Consider the following 11,988-nt stretch of genomic DNA (forward strand, 5'->3'; position numbering starts at 1 on the left):
GCTATGTGTAATAAATTCTGCTCCATCTGAAAGCACGTGATGATGATTTCCTGCTGATTACAGAACCGGCATTACTATCAAGATGCACATGACAATTGCATTTGATTAATCGTGCAGCCCTACTAGGTACTCAAGATTAATATGAGATTTGGTGAAATTGTGTGTGTTAGGTCCCCTTTAACTAATTTCTGTAAAAAATTGGTTTAAAAAGAGAAGCTATGCAAACAGCTGTCATTATCGCAAACGATTTCTTCGATTTCATAATCGCGCAATAAAATGGTCTGCAATTTTTTTTTTTTTGCGTATTTTGTCAGTGAACTACAGCTATGTGTAGTAAATTCTGCTCCATCTGAAAGCACGTGATGATGATTTCCTGCTGATTACAGAACCGGCATTACTATCAAAATGCGCATGACAATCGCATTCGATTAATCGTGCAGCCCTATGGCCTAATGCAATTAATAAACTTTGAAAAACCTTTGAATTAAATGAATGAGAGCACTGGACGTTCAAAGTCAAAATATAGCACTGTTGCACGTTCTACAGGCTCGCGGTTTCAGAGCAGTGCAAAATGAACACTACACATTTATGCCAAGTGATCGCTCATTATTATTGGTTTTTAATATTGTTGTAGGTGGTTATAAGAGTGTATATTTTCTCATCTTTTTAAATTAGCCATTGTAAGTATTAAAGTGCAGACATTTCAAATCAAGAGTCACAATGTTTTCGTGCTTATTTATAATTAAAATTCCCACATTATGCCGTTTTTTCTGGATATTATTGGTATTTTGGTTACACAATAAAATACATCTGGCATTTAATTTCACCCTCTTACAGAAAGGAAAGACTAAGAACATTATTTAACACATTCAATATGTACATTTTATTATTATCGACACGATAATCTTTTTAGTGGCTTTTCTTTAAACATATTATATCAGCAAATTCCAATATTGATCAAAACCTAATTCATATGTTATTATATATTATTACATAAGCCAATTTCAATACATATGTATATATTGAATAAAACATGTCTTTTTAAATGTCCAGCTATCATGTTTTTCCGGTGAATGTGTGCCCAGCCTGTTCAACTGAGTAAAAGAATGCAATATATGATTTATATTGTATGGGTGTATTGTAGGGCTACACGATAAATCGCATGCGATATTTAATGCTCATCTAGTCAGAAAGCCGGTTCTCAGCGGTAAATCTCCATCACGTGCGTGCTTTCACATTGAGCAGCATTAACTACACAGAGCCGTTGTTCACTGACGAGCTGCGCAAAAAATCGTGCGAATATGAACTTGGTTTTGCGCAGCTCGTCAGTGAACAACGGCTCTGTGTAGTTAATGCTGCTCAATGTGAAAGCACGCACGTGATGGAGATTTACCGCTGATTACAGAACCGGCTTTACTGATAAGATGCGCGTTAAATATCGCATGCGATTTATCGTGTAGCCCTACAATACACCCATACAATATAAATCATATATTGCATTCTTTTACTCAGTTGAACAGGCTGGGCACACATTCACCGGAAAAACATGATAGCTGGACATTTAAAAAGACATGTTTTATTCAATATATACATATGTATTGAAATTGGCTTATGTAATAATATATAATAACATATGAATTAGGTTTTGATCAATATTGGAATTTGCTGATATAATATGTTTAAAGAAAAGCCACTAAAAAGATTATCGTGTCGATAATAATAAAATGTACATATTGAATGTGTTAAATAATGTTCTTAGTCTTTCCTTTCTGTAAGAGGGTGAAATTAAATGCCAGATGTATTTTATTGTGTAACCAAAATACCAATAATATCCAGAAAAAACGGCATAATGTGGGAATTTTAATTATAAATAAGCACGAAAACATTGTGACTCTTGATTTGAAATGTCTGCACTTTAATACTTACAATGGCTAATTTAAAAAGATGAGAAAATATACACTCTTATAACCACCTACAACAATATTAAAAACCAATAATAATGAGCGATCACTTGGCATAAATGTGTAGTGTTCATTTTGCACTGCTCTGAAACCGCGAGCCTGTAGAACGTGCAACAGTGCTATATTTTGACTTTGAACGTCCAGTGCTCTCATTCATTTAATTCAAAGGTTTTTCAAAGTTTATTAATTGCATTAGGCCATAGGGCTGCACGATTAATCGAATGCGATTGTCATGCGCATTTTGATAGTAATGCCGGTTCTGTAATCAGCAGGAAATCATCATCACGTGCTTTCAGATGGAGCAGAATTTACTACACATAGCTGTAGTTCACTGACAAAATACGCAAAAAAAAAAAAATTGCAGACCATTTTATTGCGCGATTATGAAATCGAAGAAATAGTTTGCGATAATGACAGCTGTTTGCATAGCTTCTCTTTTTAAACCAATTTTTTACAGAAATTAGTTAAAGGGGACCTAACACACACAATTTCACCAAATCTCATATTAATCTTGAGTACCTAGTAGGGCTGCACGATTAATCAAATGCAATTGTCATGTGCATCTTGATAGTAATGCCGGTTCTGTAATAGTCTTAAAGTTTTGAAGGTGCACTCTGTATTTTTTTTTTATTTTTACTTTCACTTTTTATTTTACTTTCAGGATAGTCGCTAGTGAAGAGTGAGAAACTGTTAACATTATTGTGGCTCCTAATGTTAAATGCTAATGCTAATAAATTTCTCCACATAGCCTATTATAAGGTGCGTCCGAATTCCAATACTATTAGAGTAGGTAGGCCTACTACATTTGTTAAGGAACGAACGTTGCGTCTAAAATCACAAACTAAGTAGCTACTGCATTTGATGAAGAACGGAATTCATGACTGTTAAAAAGTATGTTCTATATAGGATGAATGTGTAGAATGAATTTATTCTGGATGTACTTCATTCGCCTTGTTGTCATCGTCATGTGACCTACAGCATCAGTTGCATAACATCATTGCCGTGGCTTCATGGGATAGTAAAGTGTCCATCATATGCACACTTCAGAATCTCTCTGGATGTAGTAGGTAATTCGAGTGTTTTTTGCCTGCTATTTAATGAAAATATAAATTCAGATGTACTACTCTGTTCACATACTGTTTTTTATCTACTATGTAATAGGGAAGCAGGCATATTGGACTCAGGAATAAACTTTCTTGGCTGCATTGGCTAATATTGAAGTTGTCTTGAACTGATACTGACTCCTAGTGGCGTGGATGTAGCATCTCACAGAAGTTTTCAATTAGGGCTGCACGATTAATTAAATACGATTGTCATATGCGCATTTTGTTAAAAAAGCCGGTTCTGTAATCAGCAGGAAATCATCATCACGTGCTTTCAGATGGAGCAGAATTTACTACACATAGCTGTAGTTCACTGACAAAATACGCAAAAAAAAAAAAATTGCAGACCATTTTATTGCGCGATTATGAAATCGAAGAAATCGTTTGCGATAATGACAGCTGTTTGCATAGCTTCTCAGTGAACTACGGCTCTGTGAAGATAATGCTGCTCCATCTGAAAGCATGTGAAAATACCACATTTAATAACATATTTTTACTCCAAACTCACTTCATAACGTCAGTCGAGTGTTTGTTAATATATAGTTATGCTATGCTTAAGGGAATGTTGCAGGGTGAGACCCGTGTTATGTGAAGTACCTGTGTATAATCCTGCAGCAGTTTAGGGAGGCTGCTGCTCTCTCCTCCATGTCTATAATGGGTTTTCAACTTGTCTAGTATGGAAGATGCATTCTGTAAGTAGTCATCATCTAGGAATAAAAAACAACAACAATGTTAATATTTAACACCTAATAGAGGATATACAACATGAGAGTTTACAGTTGGTGGTCTAAGAAAAACAGCTGAGGTTATATAGGCTATTGTTCCAGCAAAATATTGGCCCTAAATGACTTTCTGGATTTAAGCTTTAAAAAAAAAAATATATAAATAGAAAATATTACACTTATTTAGCAACTTTAATGAATGTAAATCTACAACCTAAAGCACAGCTTTTGGTATAAAACAAATCGCAAAACATTCAATATCAGGACGACTAAGAAACTAGCTCTGTAAAATCAACATTGCACTGTCTGAAAAGAGCTTGTTTTAAAACCATCGTGTATGTCCTCTGTTTTATTCTGATTACACTCTCCCTGCTGAGAATCATTCAATTGAAGCATTTGAAAACAAGAATGCATTAGTATGTGTGTACACAAAGTATGATTTACAGGACCCCAAAAATCTGCATCTACAAATAAATAAATAACACAGAAATGTGATCATTTGATCATGCATATGTGGCTAGTTTTATATTAACGTAACCTTTTGTCTGACTGAAGTAGGCAAAATACTTATTGAATAATTCTGCTAAAAGAGTTTGACAGGCCATTAAATTCCTATTTATCTCTCATATTAGAATATAAATGTGAGGTTGTAATATCAGATTGCAGAATAACTATAACGACGTATGTTATGTTTTATATTATTTGTGCATCGCGTTCGGTATCATAGCATGACCACATGCGACTTCACTCAGTTTATGCAAACTGGATCTTACTAGCTACTAGCTAGCCACAAATGTGAAAAATTACAGAACATAATAATCGTGCTTTACCTTTTACATTAGCTTGCAGTTTAGTATAAGTACTACGGTGTTCGTATGAACTAGTTAGTCAAACATATGTCGTATAAACGGGGTGATAGATGGGCAGGAAAATGTTTGTTGTGATTCGTAGGAATGCTAACGCAGCTAAGCTAACCAGCTAACGATGATAACACCGGGCTGATTCTGCCACTGAACATGCATTTTCTAAAATAACGGGAGGCTGGTATTGCGCAACTGACGACATGATTCCCGGTTACCTGGTTTCTCCGTCCGAAGAGTGGCACACTTGTTATCTAACTCAAAAATCCTCCTCTCCAGCTCGACGCTTCGTCTGTAGTCGTCGGCCATGACTGCAAACGACAGTCACGTGACGAGCGCGCGATTACTCACGTGCGAGGAATACAGGGATGTTTTGTTCTTTCATTTCATTCATAAACTTCACGCCTGGCACTTACATCAAAGTAAGAGCTTACTTTGTCCACCCTTATCCAAATTATCCCCATATTACTCTGTGCTTGAGAACAGTGGATTGAAATATTGGCAGAAGTGATGAATGGGAGTCCGACTCATTTCCGCGAATCGATTCTTTCAAACAGTTTTTTTATAGAGTCACTTCAAAGAAAGATTCATCAATTATTTTAGGTTATGACGTAATTATGCCATCACGTGGTGTCATGTTGTGCTTGTGCCTATTTCAAAATTATACCGATTAGTATTTTTTTCTGTTACTTTTTATGTAATTTTTCTTTTGATAATTACTTTTATTATGGGTTTTATTTATGTATTTTTATTAGTTGTATTTGCATTTTATTTATTAATTAATTAATTTATTTATTTATTTGTAAATAATAATATTTTTCCCTGGCTGTTGTTATTGTTGTTCTGTTATATAGAAAAGATTTGTTTAAATAAAAAACCTTAAAAAACATTTTTAAAAAGCACAAGTAGGCTCACTTTATATGATATTGAGCACAAATACGACACACATATTAAATATCATTTAAAAAATAGCCAAACAATGTACATTAATTTTTGTTTTTTAGTGTAAGTAATAAAAAAATGTTTAGGTTCTAAATGTTTTAATGAGCTGGATCAAGGCTGCATTACCTCTCACTATACCATCTAGTGATTTCTTATATAATATAATTAATATAATATAATATAATATAATATAATATAACCCCAACAGTCATTCTATTACTTCATCCCCGCCTATCTGAGAGATCAACGAGGGCATACTGTCACCATCATTCACTACACACAATATTAGACCTGTAATTTGCAGACATGGCGACTCTTAAAGCGCTATCTAGAGTGGAAAATGTGATCATCAGGAACGTGACAGCGACGATCAAGACGAACATCTCGCGATTCTCCGTTGGCAAGGTCAGTGTTTACAAACAAAAGACGGTGCATCTGAAATTTTGCACGATGTTGAACGTGTCGGTGCTTCTGTTTTTGCCTCTTTTTGAACCCCACTTTCCATTGCATAGATAAGATAGACGTGCAGATCTTATTAGAATGCTATATATGATCAGAATCAGAATCAGAATGAGCTTTATTGCCTGGTATGTTTACACATACGAGGACACAGATAATAAGAAAAAAAAAATAAAATAAAAATAGAACAAGTGAAATAAGGAATAAAAAATATACAAATCGACAATTGTATGTACAGGTATATAACAATAGACAGTTGTATGTACATGTATATTATGTGCAAATTGAAATGTAGACTGAGTATGTGTGTTAGATAAATAAGTGTATGAGTGAATAAATAGTGTGTGTTCCACAGTTATTGTCAAGTGTTCATGAGATGGATTGCCTGAGGGAAGAAACTGTTCCTGTGTCTGGCCGCTCTGGTGCTCTGGTGCATATGATGTGTGTGTATGAGTTTAAAAGAATGATGTGTTGCAACGCTTATATATTTACTTGAAGTCAAAAGCTTGTGTAATTGCATCTATCTCAGACAGAGACTAGTGAAACTAGTCATTTTGTGCTGCATTGTGTTTTCTTAGCAAACCATTTAAAGACCATCAGCATGCATTTGTCCTTGATTTTCAGAGTAACAACCAATCATTCATGTTTTCATGTATTTGTTTTATTGTTGACCTGGAAACACATGGTCACTAAGCATTACTGTCATGAGGCATAAATCACAGATTTTATCAATAACTTCCATGAAAATGCTAGTTTTTAAAATTAGGACAACTAACTTGACAGCACTGCCAACATTATTCCTTGATTAACAGTAACCCAACTCTGCTCTCTCCTACTCACATGCCTCCCCTTTTGTTCCACCCACCAGTTTTGGCTTTTTATATCACACAACATGTGAATTAGACTGCTATAATAACTAGTTCTCAGAACAAGGAGAGGAATTCTCCAGACCCAGACTGCTAAGCCTGGGTTTTGAAGTCATATAGTTATGACACAGTCTCATGCTAGTGTCATGTGCCTCTGAGGTTCATGGAGTTGTTCTGTATACAGTCAGAGCAGAAACCTTTGAATGATTGTTTCAAGGAATAACGGTGGTAATGGTCATACGTGGTTTCGTTGTTGAGTGAGATATTATGGTCTTTGGATCACTACTATAACTCAGTATTTTTGTCTATTATTATTTGGTAATACTGCTTAAGGCTGCCATATATACAAAACCGAAGCAAATGAGTTATTTATTGAGGCCGAGTAATAAGTGTTCAGCTGGAGCATTTGTGAGGTCAAACACGCACTGTTGTGTCAACAAATAAGGATATAAATGAAATGGACATCTTGGCTGGACTCCCGGGGTTTGTTTAGCACGTGCATGTCAGCATGGGGAAATGTTCAAACTGTAGTTGACTGACAAATAGATCTTATTTGATGTTTATTTTCTATGCATGACTTAGGATTCCATTGTATATGGTTAACATCGTGAGAGGCGCAGTACTCATGAATGGAAAAGTCAACCACGGATCTTTATAGTGTTTGTATTGCACTAGGCTGTATTCCTCAAATCACTACTTATATGGAATTGCACAAACACTTGATTTTATTCAATGGAAAAGGAGATTGAAAGGAAGCTTAAAGGATTTCCATTGTAGTACAGATTCACTGACTGAAGTGTCATTCATTAATGCTTTGAAGTTGTTGCCTGTAGTGTTTTTGTATGTTCAGCCTGCTTCATTCATTCTGCTAAATGTCTGTTGTTGGCAGACGTGTGGCTGTTATTTTTCCACTTCAAGACAACGGTCCGGGCGATTTTATTCAGACCCCCTTGATGCAGTTAAGGATATTCCTAATGGAGCGACTATTCTTGTGGGAGGTAAGAGAGTTATGATTTATCATCAACTCATCCTTTATCAGTAACTGTCTGCTTATTACTTAGAGTACCATTCACAAGGTTTGGGGTCAGTAATATATTTTTTGTAATGTTTTTAAAAGTAGTCTCTTGTGCAAGGCTGTGTTTATTTGATCAAAAATAATTCAGCAGGTAATCCATTACTCCAGTCTTCAGTGTCACATGATCCTTCAGAAATCATTCTGTTATACTGATTTGGTGTTTAAGAAGCATTTCTTCTCTTTATTCTTCTTCTTATTAAAGCGGTATTCTTTAGCCTATATTTGAATTGTATTTATTTACATTGTAATACATTTATAGTCACTTTTAATCAATTTAAGTTGTCCTTGCTGAACAAATATATTAATTTATTTCAAAAACTTGTACTGAATTTTTAAATGACATATTATTATTATTATTATTATTGTATATATTATATTATATTATATTATATTATATTACAACAGCATTATTTACATCTCCTTGATAAATAGCTGATGTCAACCATTTTGTAATTTCTATAATATCCTTTCCTCTCATTCACAGGTTTTGGCCTGTGTGGTATTCCAGAAAATCTGATTAACAGTTTGCTGAAGACAGGAGTTAAGAGCCTGACTGCAGTCAGCAATAATGCAGGGTAAGCCTTTTTATATGTAAACAACAACTTAAACCCAGCCAAAAACTGTTTTTTTCCCCATCATTTTAGTTAAATTGTGAATATCCTAAAAAATTAATAAATGAGTAAAAGGTATGTATTAGGCATTTTATTATTATTGTTAGTTAAAACATGATTAAATTATTATTTAAACATGTTTTAATTTATACAGAGGAAAAATTTAATAAAAAGCGATCAACAATTTCTTAATTCATTGAGATTATGATTTTTGGCATGTCATGAGCAGGGCTCTGTTTGCGGGAATTGATGTGTCAAAAAAGGACAGATAATGAATATGCATAAGTATGCGTGACCTGCTGAAATGTGTCAGTGAATTATTAAAAGTAAGTTTCAAAACTTTCATTTGTGACAATAATGTGACGATGCCAAAATATGTGTTAGAACTAGGCCTACATCACTCATAATCCTCTTAGCAACAATAATCCACCTTTTATATCGTTTTATTTTTTTATGGCATAATGGTCACCTCTTTTAATGTAATCTAAACATTCAAAGAAGTAATCTAAAATACTGGCTGGTACTGTACAGTAAAAAGTAAGTACACTTCAAGCTGTACTGCTGTCATTGTATTATTTCACCATAACTGGTCAAACAGCTGGAACAATAAACATTTATATGATGAATAATTCGAGATTAAATGTCATAATGCTTTATTAGCCTATTATTCCATTATTACCACTGATTTATTTCATTATTTTTATCTTTATTTACAAGTGAAAATGTCACAATTCCAGCTTTATTGAGCAATGGTGTCAACCGTCCCTTTGCGCCACCTAGTGGTGATTTTGTAAACTAGTTTCACATGTGCCTGGATTTGGTACACACGGGGGTAGTAAGCATTTTGGTTGACTACGTACAGTAGTCCATTATTGTGTTAAAGTCCAGCCATAATCAGAAAGGATGCTTTTTTTGAGATTTAAAGGGGTCATATGATGCGATTTCAAGTTTTCCTTTCTCTTTGGAGTGTTACAAGCTGATTGTGCATAGATAAGATCCCTGAAGTTGCAAAGACTAAAGTCTCAAAACCAAAGAGATATTCTTTATCAAAGTTAAGACTCTGCCACGCCCCCCTAAAACGGCTCATTCTAACACGCCCCCACATGTCTACCTCACTATCTGGGAAGATTTGCATAACGCCGCCCAAATGTTCACGCAAAGAAAGAACGCGTGGTTTCAGTAACCGCAGTTAGTGTTGAAGCAGCCATGTCAGGGAGACGCTGTGTGTTTCAGTGCGAAAGCAAAAGCACTTTATTTGGATCACTTACAACAGAACAGCAATGCATTTTATGGACGACCGTTTCGTGAACCTAGGAGAGGAGGTAATGCGGAGTTTTGCGCATCGTGTGTGTGTGTGAGAGAGAGAGAGAGAGACAGGGTCACATCACAGTGGAGTCAGCTGTCTTAACCGTGGCTTGTGTACTGCAAACACATACCAGCTTCATCACTGTTTTGAAAAATAATGTGTTTTTTGAACATTAAAGCATGTCAACATATTCTGTTACACCAAATACACAAAATAATGATCTTTAAAAAAGCATCATATGACCCCTTTAAAATCCATTTGGAGCCTTTTGAGAGATGGCAAAATAACCAAATCAACTGCAGTCGCTCTAGATAAACATCTGAGGTCATTGAGAACAACTCCATAACCTCAGTTGTTCTCTAGATGACACTACAAGAATTTCTCCCTTAAATGACGATGAGAATGTGTGCACAACTGACTACAAATAGAAAGAGATTACCAGTATGAAGCATCACACCACCTTTTTCTCAAACAGGATAAACAAGTCTAATCTGTTAAGTAGGCCTAGGCAAATTTGCACACAGGGAAATGAATGATCAAAATTCCTTCTTTGAAGAGTACATTTTTTTTTTTTTAACATGGCTAATATATAGTCTATTTACTATCTTATTGGATATTGGCATTTGGTTTATTGCTGCTATGTTGCAGCTGCTCTGAACATGTCACTTGACACTGTGTGTAGGCCTCTCTGTTCTGGCATTTTCCCAGGTTGGTTGTCTATGACTATATTATTGCGTAATTTCTGAAAGTGGGCCAGTTATGTTATTTTGGTTCTTTTTTTCCACCATGACCAGAGAGCAAAGCCAGTGTGGGTTACTGCTGAAAATGGTTGAAGAAAGCGATAAAGTCCATTCTAATCATCTTAATCAGGCTTAAATAAGACTAGATATGCTGAATACCTGAAAAAAAACAAAATGTTCATACACCATTTATTATTGTCAACTCCTTTATAACAGAAATTTCCCAAAACCATAAAAATACCCTTTATAGTTCAATACTTCTGTTTTTTTTCCCAGATTTAGTTTTTGGAAAACCTCAAGGGAAGTTTTGACCTGTTTTAAATAGAAAGTTCTCGACTGATTCCCTTCTTGAAGTTTGTTTCCTTCCCGTCTGACTGTTTGAATCCTGCTGTTCTTAAATGCATTGTTTGTTGTCGTAGTCCTTGTTCTGCGAGTTCTGAATCTCTGTGGTGAAAATCTTTTGGTCTACCACAGAGAGACTGCTCAGTGAGACTGTAATGTGAAACCAGCGTCACAACAGTGTTTGGCATTAGCATGCGTTGCTTGCACCGAAGGATGTTGTTTCCTATGCAACTTCTTTCCATCAACAACCCCTGCTGATACTTTTAACGTGTTGCTCATTACTTAGAAATGGTGTGCTGACTTTTTTGGAAGTAGTTATTGGCCACTGTCTATTATCTGGTTACAGACTGGGGTTATTCTAAGTTGAAAGAGCTGCCGTAACACTGTAGCAGTGTTATATGGATAATTATACAACAGTTAGTTCCGCACCTTGAATTTGATTGGCCGAGATGTTTTCCAAGTTTGTATCACTCGCTTGTCTGTGCTTGCATGTAACAGACTGTCAGTCTGTGTATTAATGGAGTGGATTTTTCAGTTACTTTTTCTGTAGGTTACACTGATATGCCAGTAGGTGGCGAAAAGTGATGACTGAATCATTGAATGATTCCTTCAACTGATTTATTTAGAAACACAGATTCACAGGAACAAAGCATGTGACTGTTGCATTACTGTTACTCCACTGAAATAGTCTACTTGAAAGAGTGAATGAAAACGAGTGAGCGAATTTGGACACTGAGTGCGCCAGGAGCGCTATGGATGCCATCTGCTGGCGAGTTCTAGGAATGCATTTGGTGCTACCCTCACAGTGAGTGTGAATTGGTAGGGATGGACCGAATGTTCGGCAACCGAAATTATTCGGCCGAAATAATAAGCGAAAAGACCGAATAAATTGTACCGAACAATGATATGACGCGATCAAATAGCAACCAGCGCAGAGTGAGAGGCGCGCACTCTTTATTATGCGGCACACACGTCAGCAGTGTGGAAGCATTTAAACTGTC

General features: G+C 35.5%; 2 protein-coding genes across 3 annotated transcripts in view; one reads left to right on the forward strand and one right to left on the reverse strand.

The window, feature by feature from the left end:
• Positions 1-5,163, reverse strand: part of LOC107711895 (UPF0600 protein C5orf51 homolog) — a 13,101-nt gene extending 7,938 nt beyond the window's left edge. The window contains exons 1-2 of the mRNA XM_016516976.1: positions 4,865-5,163; positions 3,662-3,771 (exon numbers count right to left, since the gene is read on the reverse strand). Of these exons, the coding sequence (XP_016372462.1) occupies positions 3,662-3,771; positions 4,865-4,955 (201 nt within the window). The 5' untranslated portion in view covers positions 4,956-5,163. The remainder of the gene's footprint in view (positions 1-3,661; positions 3,772-4,864) is intronic.
• Positions 5,164-5,812: 649 nt separating this feature from the next.
• oxct1a (3-oxoacid CoA transferase 1a) overlaps positions 5,813-11,988 on the forward strand; it is a 48,907-nt gene continuing 42,731 nt past the window's right edge. For both annotated transcript variants that reach the window (XM_016516978.1, XM_016516977.1), the window contains exons 1-3: positions 5,813-5,993; positions 7,803-7,911; positions 8,473-8,563. In XM_016516978.1, coding sequence (XP_016372464.1) covers positions 5,895-5,993; positions 7,803-7,911; positions 8,473-8,563 — 299 coding nt within the window. In that variant the 5' untranslated portion in view covers positions 5,813-5,894. The remainder of the gene's footprint in view (positions 5,994-7,802; positions 7,912-8,472; positions 8,564-11,988) is intronic.

The sequence above is a fragment of the Sinocyclocheilus rhinocerous genome, unplaced genomic scaffold (genome assembly GCF_001515625.1).
Source record: "Sinocyclocheilus rhinocerous isolate Xijiao unplaced genomic scaffold, SAMN03320098_v1.1 scaffold988, whole genome shotgun sequence".
NCBI lineage: Eukaryota > Metazoa > Chordata > Actinopteri > Cypriniformes > Cyprinidae > Sinocyclocheilus > Sinocyclocheilus rhinocerous.